This window comes from Mercenaria mercenaria, chromosome 11, assembly GCF_021730395.1.
Source record: "Mercenaria mercenaria strain notata chromosome 11, MADL_Memer_1, whole genome shotgun sequence".
In the NCBI taxonomy this organism is placed as follows: domain Eukaryota; kingdom Metazoa; phylum Mollusca; class Bivalvia; order Venerida; family Veneridae; genus Mercenaria; species Mercenaria mercenaria.
Window position 1 is genome coordinate 2,218,993 of NC_069371.1, and position 16,343 is coordinate 2,235,335.

General features: G+C 36.4%; 1 protein-coding gene across 1 annotated transcript in view; it reads left to right on the forward strand.

Annotated features, from left to right (window-relative positions):
* Positions 1 to 16,057, forward strand: part of LOC128546114 (uncharacterized) — a 16,738-nt gene extending 681 nt beyond the window's left edge. Inside the window, exons 2-9 of the mRNA XM_053518359.1 lie at positions 12,351 to 12,395; positions 12,780 to 12,899; positions 13,312 to 13,407; positions 13,700 to 13,765; positions 14,325 to 14,516; positions 14,853 to 15,052; positions 15,411 to 15,632; positions 15,923 to 16,057. Coding sequence (XP_053374334.1) covers positions 12,351 to 12,395; positions 12,780 to 12,899; positions 13,312 to 13,407; positions 13,700 to 13,765; positions 14,325 to 14,516; positions 14,853 to 15,052; positions 15,411 to 15,497 — 806 coding nt within the window. The 3' untranslated portion in view covers positions 15,498 to 15,632; positions 15,923 to 16,057. The remainder of the gene's footprint in view (positions 1 to 12,350; positions 12,396 to 12,779; positions 12,900 to 13,311; positions 13,408 to 13,699; positions 13,766 to 14,324; positions 14,517 to 14,852; positions 15,053 to 15,410; positions 15,633 to 15,922) is intronic.
* The last annotated feature ends 286 nt before the right edge of the window (positions 16,058 to 16,343 follow it).

A 16,343-nucleotide genomic window follows, 5' to 3' on the forward strand; every position in this document is an offset into this window, starting at 1 on the left:
AGAGCTGTCTTGCTCGGCCCGGCTTCCGCGTTCGCACCTTGGTTAAAGTTTTAATGCACTTTATCTCTGTAATTACTTGACTGTTTTGCTTTAAATTTAAAAATTGTTATTCCTCATCATCACTCACATCATATAACACCAGGGTCATAACACTGGCACCAATATTTCATGAATATCCTCGATATTACTTAGAATTGCAGGTTAATTTTAGTGCACTTTCTGTGTATCTCTGATATTACTGATAGATTTGGTTCAAACTTACAATAATTTTGTTTTACATTATCACTCAGATCATATGACACATAAGTCCGTGATTCTGGCATCGGGTTTTCATGAACTATGCCCCTTTTTACTTAGAAATTTAGGTTGATTTTGTTGCATCTGTTACTGCAGTAAGGATTTGATTCAGACTTAGAATAAAATTCCACATTACCACCCGCATCAAAGGAAACAATGACCATTGCTCTGGCACCAATATTTCACGAATTACTTCCCCGGTTAACTTGTAACTTTAGGTTCAAGTTTTTGAGTACTTTCTGTATATCTCTGTTGTTATCAAATAAATTTAATGCAAACTTAAAATTGTTGCGCCACATAACCACCCTAATTATATGACATAAGGGTAGTAATCTTTATACCAGTGTTGTATGAATTATACCCCTTTTTTACTTAGAACCTTAGGTTAATTTTGATGCACTATTAACTCTTTTTGTAATTTCTTGATGGATATTATTTAATTTGTTTCTTCCACATCATCGTCCTAGTCATTCGGCACTAGGGCTATAACTCTGGTGTAAATATTTTATTAAATGTATCCCCCTTTTACTTAAAAGTTCAGGTTATTTTTGATACTTTTTCACCATATCTCTTGTGTAACTAAATGGACTTGATTCAAACTTACGATGTTTATTCCACCTTATCACCCACATCATATGACATATTTTTAACTCTTAACAGAAATATTTTCTGAAAGATTTCCCCTTTCTACTTAGAATGGCAGGTTGATTTGTTTGTTTGTTTTGGGTTTGACACCGTTTTTCAACAGTATTTCAGTAATTTAACGGCTGGCAGTTAACCTAACCAGTATTCCTGGATTCTGTACCAGTACAAACCTGTTCTCCACAAGTAACTACCAACTTCGCCACATGAATTACCAGAGGTGGAGGACGAATGATGTCAGACATATACTCTGTTATCAAATCGTCACGGAGAACATACGCCCCGCCCGGGGATCGAACTCGCGACCCCGCGATCCGTAGATCAACGCTCTCCCTACTGAGCTAAGCGGGCGGGTTGAATGGTAGGTTGAAGTCGAGATGTATTTTGCTCTATCTCAGTTGTTGTTGAAGAGATATGATTCAAAAATGAAATATATGTTCCACATCATTAGCCACATTGAATGGCACATGCACAAAGGAGCAGCTCTCTTCCAGAGTGTTTATTCAAGCAGTGAGATTGTCAGTTATAAATTAATATGTACGGGACTACACTTCAACGTGGAAGAATGTGATTTTTTATTATCACAACTTCTTATAAAACTTCCACGAAGACAGATATACGTTATTTCTTGCCAGAACATACAACTATACATGACAAATTTTAGTGGCCGGCGAGCTTAGAATAGAACAAGAGCTGTCACTAATGGTGACAAATGCCCCCGCAGCACCTTGACCTTTGACCTGGTGACCCCAAAGTCAGAAGAGGTGGTGTGCTCAATAAGTACTATCAGCATGTGAAGTCTGAAGGTCCTGGGTGGTGGTTCGCGAGTAAAAAAGCCTTCATACAGTAAGTTAACGTTGCCCCTGGGACCGTGACCTTTGACCTGGTGACCCCAAAGAGAGTAGGGGTTGTGTACTCAGTAAGTACTATCAGAATGTAAAGTTTGAAGGTCCTGAGTGCAGTGGTTCGCGAGTGAAGTGTTTCATGCAAAAAATTAACGTTGGCCCGTGACCCTGACCTTTCACATGGTGACAACAAAGTCAGTTGGGGTTGTGTACTGATAAAGTGCTATCAGCGTGTGAAGTTTGAAGGTCCTGAGTGAAGTGGTTCGCGAGTAAAGTGCCTTCATGCAAAAAGTTAACGTTGGCCCCTGTGACCTTGACCTTTGACATGGTCGCCCTAAAGTCAGTAGGGGTGGTATACGCTATAACTGCTATCAGCATGTGAAGTTTGAAGGTCCTGGGTGCAGTGGTTGGCGAGTAAAGTGCCTTCATGCAAAAATTTAACTTTGGCCCCTGTGACCTTGACCTTTGACTTCGTGACCCCAAAGTCAGTAGAGATGGTGCACTCAATAAGTACTATCAGCATGTGAAGTTTGAAGGTCCAGGGTGCAGTGATTGGTTCTTGATAAAAGTGCCTTCATGCAAAAAGTTAACGTTGTTTCAAACGAACGAACTAACGAACGAAAGAACTAACGAACGGACAGACAGTTGAAAACTAATATGCCTTCCTTCGGGGACATAAAACATTAAAACTTCTCATGAACAGTATGATTGATTATTGCCAAATTTTGAAGCATCTTTGTTCAGTCCTCTCTCAGATTTGTATCTGTTGAGCGAAACCACTGAGAGGGGATGCTTTAGGCATAACTTGATGACATTTTATTAACTGGTTCATTTGAATATTTGAATTAAAAGTTTTTCAATCTCTGGCTTCACCTAAAACCAATTGAAAGAGGACCTTGCCAGGATACTACAAAGTTTGCAGATGACCCATCAAGCAGACATGAAAAGAAGTTGTTTAACGGTCTTTCTGTTTTACATCTTGCAATTTCTCAAAATAAACTTAAGGATAACATGGTGTAATAGCCATATTTCATATCTTGTAACTAGATGGTAATATTTGAATGAAATTTGGTCACTTTAAATACATTCAAAATTAAAAACGTTTCACCGAGAATTTTTCGAATTTTATCATTTGTGGGGGAGATAATCGGTATTGAAGTTAACATTGATGCCCATGGGAAATATATAATTTCTTTGATTATGAGAATCTGAGCTTGAGTTTTGAGAAACTTTTGTGGTAGTAGCTTCATAATATGATTCTGATACAAATATCAAAAAGAAATCTAAAATTCCCAGTAGGGAAAAGGAGAAAATTATTTTTTCTAGTTTCCAGGGGAGATAACTCATGAAACAAGAGCTGTCTCCATAGGATGACACATGCCCCCGATGGCACTTTGAATGAATAGTTATGGCCGATGTTAGAGTTTAGGACCTTTGACCTACGGACCTGGGTCTTGCGCGCGACACGTCGTCTTACTGTGGTACACATTCATGCCCAATATTTTAAAATCCATGCATGAATGACAAAGATATGGACCGGACACGCCCATCAATGCACTATCATGAAATATGACCTTTAACGTCTAAGTGTGACCTTGACCTTTGAGCTACGGACCTGGGTCTTGTGCGCGACACGTCGTCTTACTGTGGTACACATTCATGCCAAGTTATTTGAAAATCCATCCATGGATGACAAAGATATGGACCGGACACGAATGCAGTATCATGAAAAATGACCTTTAACGTCTAAGTGTGACCTTGACCTTTGAGCTACGGACCTGGGTCTTGCGCGCGACACGTCGTCTTACTGTGGTACACATTCATGCCAAGTTATTTGGAAATCCATCCATCGATGACAAAGATATGGACCGGACACGAATGCAGTATCATGAAAAATGACCTTTAACGTCTAAGTGTGACCTTGACCTTTGAGCTACGGACCTGGGTCTTGCGCGCGACACGTCGTCTTACTGTGGTACACATTCATGCCAAGATATTTGAAAATCCATCCATCGATGACAAAGATATGGACCGGACACGAAAATTGCGGACAGACAGACTGACAGACGGTTCAAAAACTATATGCCTCCCTTCGGGGGCATAAAAACAGAATTATCAGGCGAGGTAATTTAAAGGAAATTTTTGAGAACTTCTGTCATTATATAACTTGTCAATATGCACCTTATTTCTATCGTTTGATATTTTCAAAGCTTACATTATCAAGTTGTATATACGCTTTTGGTGAAATTGAGACCTATTACGGGTAGTCATCCTTAAGCGGAAAACTTACACGGATGCTACAGACTAAATATGACGATAATTGATCAAACGGTTCATGAAAAGTCATTTCAGTATATTTCAATTTTCTAGGTCTGACGGCCCCTAAAATCATATAAGCAGAAACATTAAAAGCAAATGTAAGAGGATCTTACAAGGTTGTTATAAAAAATGTTTGTTGATGATCCATTAAGCAGTTTTCGGAAAGAAGTTGTTTAAATGTTTTCTATATTTAGCTCTGGCGGCCTCTAAATTCATTTAACTGGAACTATTAGAATATACTTGAGGGAGGACCTTACAATGATGCTATGAAACATGTCTGATGACGCTCAATCAAGCGGCTCATCAGAAGTTGTTTAGTCTCTACTTTTAGCTCTTACTGCCCCTATAATCACTGAAGTGGAATCAAATAAAACTGGGAGAAGACATTGCCAGGATGCTATTGACAAGATTTTGTGTAATTCTGACCAACAGTTTGAGGAGAAAATGTTTATGTAAACCTATGGACAACAGAAGCCGGACGGTGGAGCAATGACCTTTACGTGTACTAGTAATCATGTGAAGTGTACTTTTTAAATGATAGCATTTCCAATGTCGGACAGAAAGACGGATGAACAGGAGAAGGATAACGCCAGATCTATTCAGCAATTTATAAGTCTGACTTGTACATCAGAATTTTATCATCTTTCCAAAAATAGTTTTAGGCGGTAGTATAACAAAATCATGAAAAGAAAATACTTGTTTTTATTTCAAAAGTAAAACACAGATTTCAGCAAATACTTTAATAAATAAATTCGCATATGAAAATAAACATCCTGTAAATCTATTATACAACAGTATGGTATCACGTAATGTAAACTTGACATAAAAACACAGTCTTAACCGTCAGCACTGTGTGCGTGCGTGCGTGTGTGTGTGTGTGTGTGTTTTCTAATCTGTCAACATAGTGAAAAAAACATACATCAACATGATTTCAATCACAACAATAAAACAGAAATGTGTCACAGACACGGATGCTCCCGAGACATGAGAAAGGTCACAGGCATGGTACTGCTCACAAACAAAATCAAGAGGGCCAAGATTGCCCTAGGTCGCTCACCTGACAAACACACCATAACAGTGTAAACACGTTTAACCTAGTGATTTCATAGAAACAAATATTCTGGTCAATTTTCATTAGATTGGACCAAAAATGTGGTCATTTGAAAATAAGTATTTCCCTTAGATATGACCTAGTGACCTAGTTTTTGACCCCAGATATTCAAACTTCATTCTGACCAAATTTCATGAAGATCAATTGAAAAATACAGTCTCTATAACATACCCAAGGTTTTTCTTTGATTTGACCTAGTGACCTACTTTTTGAACTAAGATAACCCATATTCAAACTAAACCTAGATTTCATTAAAGCAATCATTCTGACCAAATTTCAAAAAGACCAATTAAAAAAAAAACACTCTCTATCGCATACACAATGTTTTTCTTTGATGTGACCTAGTGGCCTAGTTTTTGACCCCAGATGACCCATTTTCAAACTTGACCTAGATTTCGTCAAGGTTATCACTCTTACAATATTGCATGAAGATCAGTTGTAAAATACAGTCTCTATCGCATACCCAAGGTTTTTCTTTGGTTTGACCTAGTGACATAGTTTTTAACCCCAGATGACCCATTTTCGAACTTGGCTTAGATTCTGACGAAATTTCATGAAGATCAGTTGACAAATACAGCCTCTATCGCATTCACAAGCTAAATGTTGACAGACAGACGACAGACAGACGCCAGACGACGGACATCGAGCGATCACAAAAACTCACCTGAGCATTAAAAGGACCCTTGGCCAATAGAAGTTGATCTTAAAAAAATCTAAGTCCAATCAAAAATCCTTACCAGGTAACGATAGGTCAAAATAATCTCAAAATTGGATGTAATATGCATGTTTTACTACAGAAAAGTGGTCTAGATTTTTCCATACGGCCAGTAATAAAACAAGAGCGCCGCCAAGCGGGGCAATATACGCCCGAAGGGTTACACCAGAGGATGGGAGCAAAATTTAAAGAACTTGACTGTTGAAGCCCAAAGGACAGGAACAACAAAACGAAGAAATTACAAAAAAAAAATTCTAAGTCCACAAAAAAATTCTTACCAGGTAAAGTTAAGTCAAAATACATCTAAAAATTGGATGTACCATCCATGTTGTACCACAGAAAAGTGGTATCGGTTTTTCCCTACGGCCAAAAATAAAAAAGTTTCAAAATAAGCTATTTATAGTAACAAAAAAGGGAAGTAATACAAAAAAAATATTGTAAGAAAACAAAAATGAGATCTGCCAAATAAAAACAAGAGCACTGCAATGCAGAGCAATATACACAAAGCAAATTCATATATGACCTTTGACCCCTAAGTGTGACCTTGGCCTTGAAGCGAGTCATCCAAAACATGCGCTATGCATGTCATCTCAGTGTGGTAAACATTTGTGCCAAGTTTCTTTGAAATCCTTCAAGCAGTTCAAAAGTTACAGAGCGGACACAGCAAAGTCATATATGACCTTTCACTCCTAAGTGTGACCTTGACCTTGAAGCTATCATCCGAAACAAGAGCTCTGCATGTCGTCTCAGTGTGGTGAACATTTGTGGCCAGTAATAAAAAAATTACAATATAAGCTATCTATAATAACAACAAAGGGAAGTAATTCTAAACTAGGGACCTGGTTCTTGCGCATGACATTCTGTCACATGAGCAAACTTACATCAAAATCTCACCATACATGAAGAAGAAATGCTCAGGACAAAGTCATTCTTGTATGTGACCTTTGGCCTCTAAGTGACCTTAAGCCTAGGGACCTGGTTTTTTGTGCATGATGCATCGTCTGTCCATGCTTATCATTTGCGTGAAATCATTCTGAAATCGGACTATGCATGTCAAAATTATGGCCCGGACACGAACATCACCCTTTCCCGAACACACAAACGGAATGAGGTAACATTATAATTATGCCCGCTAATTTTATGGCGGGGACATAAAAAGAGGGCCCTGAATCGCTCACCTGTCCTAATTCTTACCCTAGACAACCTCGTTTCTAGTCTGGCTCAGACTTTATAAAGACAAACATTCTGACCATGTCTTAAGTAAATCAGGTAGACCATTAACCAAGTGTTTCAATGATTTGACTTAGTGGCATAGTTTTGACCTCAGGTACCCCATTTTTTAACATGACCAGATTCCCTACAAATAATAGGTTGAAAAGATATATCCACAGCCTTAACATAGTTTTTCTGTGGTTTAAAATGACCTAGTTTTAAACTTGACCAAAATGTCATAGATAAATATTCTGACAGAGTTTTTAGAAAATCAAACAGAAACTGTGTTAACAAAGTCTTTCCTATTAATTGATCTAGTGACCTAGATTTTGATCCCATATGGCTCATCAACAAACTAGCAAATGTTCTGACCAAGTTTCATTTAGACTGGGCTAAACGTTTGACCTCTAGAGTGTAAACAGTCTAACTGATGATGACAACGACAACCGACATAGGGTGATCACAATAGCAATTTCCATCAAATCAAGTCAGCATAATGAAATCGAGTAAAAATAATAAAATATCAGCCTAACATAACTAAACAAAAAAATTGAAAATAGGTACAATATCAAACTATCAACTAACTCAGAATACTGCAAATAAGTACTGTCAAAATATCAACGTAACTAAATCAGAATACTGAATATGAGTACTGTCAAAATATTAACATATTTAAATCAAAATATTGAAAAAAGTACAATGTCAAATACCAATAACGTCAAACTATCAACATTTCAAAATCCCAATACTGAAAATAAGTACAATAGCAAAATAGCAACCATTCTAAATCAAAATATTGAAAATAAGTACAACGCAATATATCAGCCTTTCTAAAATAGGTACAATGCCAAAATATCAATCAAATCAAGTCATAATATTGTAAACAAGTGCAATGTCAGAATATATAAACCAGAATAGTGGAAGTAAATACAATGCCAATATATTAATACATGTAATGTTACTCATGTCAAAGTATCAATCAAATCATAAATCAGATTACGGAAAATAACAAGAGGGTCATGTTGACCCTGGATCGCCCACCTGAGTAACATGAGCTATATGTTTCAAATGTCAAAATGATGATAAAATATTAAGAAAGTCAGTAAGTCACATTCATGTTCAATGAAATTTAGTTTTATGATTTGTGTGCAAATTGTGTATATAAAATTCAAGGCTGTATCTTAAACAACAAGAAAGTAGGTCAGTAGGTCAAGGTCACAGTCAAGTAACATCATATTACTTGGAGTTATCAGGTAATTATACATGATTTTTTAAGTATTTTTCCTATATAACTCACATAATAACTAAGTGACCACAGGGTTGGGCCTCTTTTCACCCCAAGGGCATAATTTGAACAATTTTGGTTGAGGACTATTAGACAATGCATCATACCAAATATCAAAAGCCTAGGTCGTATGGTTTCAGACAAGGAGATTTTTAAAGCTTTTTCCTATATAAGTCTATATAAAACTTGTGACCTCCAGGGCAGCGCTTCTTTTTACCCAAGGGGTACAATTTGAACAATTTTGGTCGAGGACCATAAGACAATGCTACAAACCAAAAATCAGAAGGTCTAAGTGTTCTGGTTTCAGACGAGAATATTTTTTAACTTTTTTCCTATATAAGTCTATGTAAAACTTGGGACCCCCGGGGCAGGACCATATTTGACCCTAGGGGGATAGTTTGAACAATCTTGGTAGAGGACCACTAGATGATGTAACATACCAAATACCAAAGCCCTAGGCCATGTGGTTTTGTACATGAAGATTTTCAAAGTTTTCCCTATATAAGTCTATATAAACCATGTGACCCCCAGGGCGGGGCCATATTTGACCCAAGGAAGATAATTTGATTAATCTTGGTAGAGGACCACCAGATGATGCTACACACCTTTCGGTTGCCATGGCAACCAGAGTTCTGCATGAAATTTAATTCTTTGAACAGTTTTGAAAGTGGGACACCCAAGGATCAATCTTTTTTAGTTTGGTGTAATTCTGCCCAGTGGTTTTTAAGAAGATTTTTTAGAAATTGTTGACGGACGCACGACGCACACCACACGACGGACATTGAACGGTCACAAAAGCTCACCATGAGCCTTTGGATCAAGTGAGCTAACAAAAAATTCAAAATATCAACCTAAAAAATCAGAATATTGAAAATAAGTACTGTCAAAATATCAACATATTAAATATTGAAAAAATAACTGAATCATAAAAATTAAATACAATGTCAAAATATTTACATTTCAAAATCAGAATAGTGAAAAGAAGAACAATGTCAAAATAAATGTAAATTATTTTACCTATAACAAATACAAGTCCAAATATCAATATTTCAAAATCAAAATAGAGAAAATAAGTATAATGTCAAAATACATGTAACAACGTAATTTAGCCAGCATATCAATAATAATTTCTGAGCTTACACCTTCAGACTTAAAGCGAGAAACACTTCGTATAATCTTGTTAAACATAGCATATGGTGATAATAAAAGGCCGCCTACATTAAATTGTAGTAAAGTTATCGGCTGAAAACAACATTATTTCAATCCTAGAGGCATAACCAAGCTAATGTAAAATAAGAAATTTACACGGTCACCAACGAATTATTTTCATAAATGTGTTATGATTGCCGTTATATAAAGCTAGCCAGACGTTTCTGAAACGTTGTATTTAGGTCGCAACGTCGGCAACCACTTCCGAACGTTTCTACAACGTTGCAAACAAAACGTTGCTTGGACGTTGCATCATAACGTTGCAAAGACGTTTCAGAAAGGTTGTATTCAGGTCGCGACGAAGGCGACTATATCCGAACGTTTTTACAACGTTGTTCATCATACGTCGGTCCGACGTTTGACTCGGATGTTGCAACAACGTTGTTTATAGGTTATTGTGCAACCATAATCCGAAGTAAATCCGGCTACAGTTTTCTCCCTTGAATGTATTACTTAGCGGACGCAAGGTGGCATTTCATAATTCAACTTCTTATTATTATTACAATTTTTTTAATAATTTACTTTTTTCTGCAAACAGTTTATGAAAATCTGAATATTGAGTTTTTTTCAGGCGGGACGATTCTGAAAATTATTTAAAGCTAATATTTCGGTGTGTTTGTGTCAACGCATGCGCGGACCACTTTTTCCGGTCTTGGATTCGAATCGTGAGAAATATAAACATCAACGCTAATAAAAGTTAAAAAGTTATATAAGTTTTACAAGGTAATTTCAAAGTTGTAGCCGATATTCATAGCAGAAGCACCTTCTTCTTTGACTTGAGAATGGTAAGTTCACACTATATCGTTTTGCATCGGATGAAACAGGATAGAAATCCAGCTACGAGCATTTTAAACACAACCGTGAGTGTGACGTTCCAAATAGCTTGTAGCCCTCGTCTCGTTTAAATATTCCCCGTAGACAGGCCTAACAAATTTGGCTTCAGGTAGCTTATATAAGGATCTTACCTTGCATGTTTGCTGAAGATCTACCGTTGTTAAAATTATTAACAAGTCTTCTGATGTTATGTTTATGTCTAACACTCATGCATGGCCATAATTTAAATCAGTAATAAATGTTCGCCATTTGATGTAAATGATGATTATTTGCCCTAGCTATTTCCTAGTAAAAAAAAATTGATGGTCAGATTCTGGTCCATTGGGATCACTGATTTCAACTTGTTTAGATTTGAAGATAGTATACTGCTAAAGCCAATGCAGCCTTTGCAGGAGGAAGTGGGCAGTGTTGGGGAGAGCGTAGGTCTACAGATTGCGAGGTGGAGAGTTCGATCTCCGGTTGGGACATATATGTTCTCCATGACGATTTGATAAATACATTCCGTGTCTGAAATTATTTGTCCTCCGCCTACTGACAATTTATATGGGGAAGTTGGCAGTTACTTGCGGAGAACAGGTTTGTACTGGTACATAATCTAGGAACACTGGTTAGGTTAACTGCCCACCGTTACATGACTGAAATACTGTAACGACGAAAAATGACGTTAACCCAAAACAAACGGAATTAAACACCCAGGGCCTAGACGACTTTTGGGGACAGGAAAACATATCCTCGGGAAGGAGAAATTTTCATCATTTTAAAGCAAAGGGGGAATTTTCTAGCCTTATATATATTACTTTTCACAATTATTAGTATTGTTTCAATCATTTCCATCAAATGTTCACTTACCAATAGAGTTTTCAATCATTTCTATCAAATTTTTCAACAGTATTTCAGTCATATAACGGCGAGCAGTTAACCTAACCAGTGTTCCTGGATTCTGTACCAGTACAAACCTGTTCTCCGCAAGTAACTGCCAACTTCCCCACATGAATCAGAGGTGGAGGACTAATGATTTCAGACACAATGTCGTTTATCAAATAGTCACGGAGAACATACGCCCCGCCCGAGGATCGAACTCGCGACCCCGCGATCCATAGACCAACGCTCTTACCTACTGAGCTAAGCGGGCGGGCTAAACCAGTGCCCTGAACACTTCAGTAAACACTGGAAGGAAATTACCAAGGTCTCTGCTTGGGCTCGAACATCAGACCTTTTAATCCGTAGTTGACTACTAACCATGTCTCAATCCAAAAATATTATATAAGAGGGAGGGGGAAATCATTGTCTGACCAATATCTCATAATTTTGACATTCCACATTGTCCAATGTTTTATGGAAATTCTAAATCTGTGGAGCTTAAACTGCAAAATATCTTGCAGATGGATTTACAAGTTAACTAAAAAAGTGACTAAAAAGCAATAGCTCATCGGAGTCAATACTGAATCAGAATACAAACAATGTACAAAGAAACCTATTTTTCACTTCCATTGAACATAATATTGTGTTATTTTGTCGTATTTGGCGCCATTGGCGACCAACAGCGGGAACCCTGGTTACTGAAAGCACTGAAGTATTGTTCACGCTTTGAAAGTAGAATTTGCATTGATTCATTCACTTTCCAACAAAACACAAAAACTGTCAAATCTTTATTTTGTAAAGAATGAATCTAGTTGAATATTATAAACAATGCAGCCTGTTACGGAACATATTGTCTTATGTTGTATGTATATATTATAAAAAATTATATATAATTTATCGGTGTTACTGGCATTTATTAGTGGTAATCTGATTTAAATTCTTAATCAAGTTCATATCAAAACAGTTTTAAAGGCTAGTCCATATATGCACTCTATGGTGTCCGTGCATCGAATAATGCAGGGATATGGCGAAAATTTCCATTGATAAAAGAAAAGTTTAAGTCTGGTAAAAAAAAATTTCATGTTTTTTTTTAAGGGTTATAAAACTAGGACATAGCATGAAGTCACATATCTTGATGTATTTTGAAAAATCATGTCTTCTGAGCTTTCAAACATCTGGTTAAGTTAAAGTTTTGCATGTGAGCTACTACTTCCTCCAAAAATAATACAGATACTTGACTGAAAATCTAGATATTTTGACATTTATGGAACTGTCCATGCTTCTGAGACAACACTTCATATAGTCAAACATTGGCAGACTTACAGATAGCTCTCGTTTGACTAAATTGAGTCCAGCAGCACAAAGCTGCTGCCTTGACTATATTCTGTACATAGTATGTCATTAAGTATACCTAAATAAATACATACATGTATGTATTCCACATTTTAGCTAGCAAGAAAGAGTGCGAGTTGTATGACTTTACAACGTCTGCGGAAACTGACATAGACAGCGATGAAGAAAAACAACACAGGCAGAGGAAAAAGCGTGTTCTGGAAGATTTTTATACTGGTATATAGTTTACATTTCATTTTCATACGAACAGTGGTATCGTTGGTTCCGTCAGAAGTACACATAACTCGTCTTTTAGACAATGAACAAAGTCGCTGCAAGTTGAAGTTGTAAATTTACAAGAACAATAAAGCGATATTGGTAGTATGTTCGTGAAAAAAAATTCAGTTTAATTTCTGTAACCTTACTAATGAGATGCTGCAGCAGCTTACGTAACTTGTAATCACTAACTTACCAGATTTACAGCGTTATTTTTTACCTTAATTCTGGAAAAAAAGCACACATAAATTTAAATACTGATTAAAGCCATTTATATATATTGTGGGTCATGTATTGCACTTGATCTGTTGAGAATTCAGTATTGCTCTTGAATTTAGCTGTTCAGATATTGTCTCATTTTAATGTGTTTCAGGTGATGACTGTGAGGAAGAGAGACCAAAGAAACAGTCACTTAACACAAGAGTTCAGGAAGTGGACGAAAAAGGAAAGAGGGCTCAAAAAGATTTCAGTAAGTAAAGAATTTGAATTAATGATTAATGTTCATTTATTTGGCTAGGGTGAAAGGAGCAGGTGCATTAGGAGAAAACCCCGATAGCTAAGATCCATGAAAAAATTGCTGTATACAAGAACATTTCAATATTAGATAAATGTCTAGTCTTTTATTTGATTTTTATAACCATGCAAAAATGTCTAGAGGACTTAGTAGGTAAGAAGGAAACAATGAAAAACACAGAGCTTTATGATATCTGCCATTAAGTTTAAAGGAGAGTTGAGACAATAATGAATGAAATTAATTGCAGGTAAAGAATTCCCAGATCCACCAATAAAGTATGTAGCTTCTTTTGCTAAAGATCCAGATAACTCAGGTATTTCATCTCTTGCTTTGCTCTGTAAACAACTGTAATCCAAGGCTTACACTGTTAAAATTGTTTACAAAGCAACCATGTTTTAAAGCATTAATCATTTCTATACCTACAAAGTCATATTTTCAATGTGGTTAGAAAGGCATTTTAATGCTTATAAGTTTCTTAAATAAAACAGTAAGTTTTATTTTTTGCGTGCAAGATCGACGGAAATAAGTCGGAATATGGGAACAAACCTGCACCGCAAGAAAATCGTTTTAATACTACAAGTACAGTGTGAAATTTGACCATGTGTATGTTTCACTTTTGTCTTTCCTCTGTATTTATTTCAGATTGATTATTTTATAGTGGGTGTTAATTGCATTCTATTTGTTATTTTATAGTGATAGGATCTATTAGGACTAGGAGAGAAAGTCCCAATCTTGTCTTGATCAGCGTTTGGTACAGATGGTCAGGCTTTAAACATAATTATTAAACATTGTATTTAAACATATTAAACATCATTCTGGTTGAAACATGTCTGACCATTGTATTACTTGAAACTTCTTGTTTTTGTTGGCAGGCTCTGTTAGGTCCATTCATGAGAGAGCAGAAGTATCCCCACCAGAGATGTCACCAAACTTGAGGAGAGAACAAAAACCGCTAGTGGAAGTCGTCCACAAAATTCTCAAAATCCAGACAACCCAAGTTAATCCTCAGAATCATAGTGGTTTAAAACAAGTTCCCCACTCACCATACAGCATTTCACAAGAAAGTAAGTAGAAAATAGCCATTGACTTGTAAGACAACTGTCTGGAAGCATAAGATTCACATGTTTACTTTTTTTAAGCATTATTTTGTACCTGCCCACGTAATTGATAGAATCAAAAGAGCTTGCTCATTAGATATTTACCTTTATGATACGAGTAAACTCAGATCAGTACGTGTTGGTAAAAAGGCAAAAATTATTTCCTGTATAAAGATGCAAGCCTAGTAATTATGTGTCACGTTTGTTTTACTTGTTCTTTTGTTTTCCTCTTTATCTAAGTTTGGTACTGATGAACAGACTTTTCATGTTTGCATAATTCTGCTTGAAACGATTTGTTGGCAGGTTTGGCAAGGTCCAGTCATGAGACTGAGAGAGAAGAGGTGTCCCCATCAAACTTGGACAACATATCACCAAGACGTTCACCGCGAAAGCTTGTGGAGACAGCAAAAAAAGTTGTCCACAAAATTCTAATCATGGAAAGATTACAAAATGAAATCCGCATAAAAAAGTCCCCCACTCACCATACAGCATTTCACAAGAAAGTAAGTAGAAAATAGCCATTGACTTGTAAGACAACTGTCTGGAAGCATAAGATTCACATGTTTACTTTTTTAAGCATTATTTTGTACCTGCCCATGTAACTGATAGAATCAAAGAGCTTGCTCATTTGTTACTTACCTTTCTGGTGTGAGTAAACTCGAATTAGTGTTGGTAAAAGGCAAAAAAAAACCATTTCCTGTATAAAGTTGCAAGTCCAGTGTTAAATAATTGTGTTACATTTGTTTTTTCTTGTTCTTTTGTTGAACACTTCATATATGAGGATGATCAGACTTTACACATTGCATAATACTGTTTAAAATATGTTGGACCATTTAACTTTTTGAAACTTCTTTATTGTAGGCTCTGCAAGGTCCAGCCGAGACAGCCAAGAGGCGTCTCTTTCAGATTTTGAGAGGTCGCCAAGACGTTCTCCCAGGAAGCTTATAAAGACTATTAACATTGCCAGTGGAAGCCATCAACAAAATTATCAGGATCAGCAGACTACCCCTGTAAATCCACGCAAGCATTTGACCCAAATACCTAACTCGGGGAAAAGCTCTCCATTTCCCATGTCACAGGAGAGTAAGTAGAAAATTGCTATTGATTTGTAAGGCTACTTTCTGGAAGAATAAGATTCACTTAATTTTGTTCTTTGATGATTGAAATCAAAAGACATTTTTAGAATTATGCCTCTAAATTTTTAGAGAATGTTTAATTGCGAGACATTCAAAAGTGAGATGGTGGACAGTTTTTCATGTAAGTTGGAGTTTAAGGTTAACTTAAGGTTTTAAGTGTTTATCGTGAAATGTCTTCATCCAGTTGCGTGAGGAATGTTACAGTTTTAAATGTAATCAAGTTTAAATGACTTTCAGGGTTCCAAAGAAAAGTGATTACTATTCTTGCCGAAATAAAAATGGACCTGGATGAGCTATGGGACAGGAGCCAGATGGGGTTGCCAGGGGACGCGAGAGATATTCCTCTACAGGCAAGATCGGTAGGAGTTTGAAGATCTAAACCGGCCACTGAAATTTGCAGAGGATTGCAGGAAATTGGTAAATAAAATAATAATTATTACAATACATTTAAAGGGTACGGAACAAGCAGTGGACAAAATGTAAAAAACATATATAACAAAATTGGGGGTAGTAAAATTTCACAAATTTATTTTAAACTTACAGGCTTGGGTTTGTAAAGTATTTTAGGGCAGTATAATTATAAGAAGCAATTTTAGCTTGTGTTTAAAAGTCCTTATTTCTAATACTGCATAAATTTCTAAAAATTATTCCTTACTGC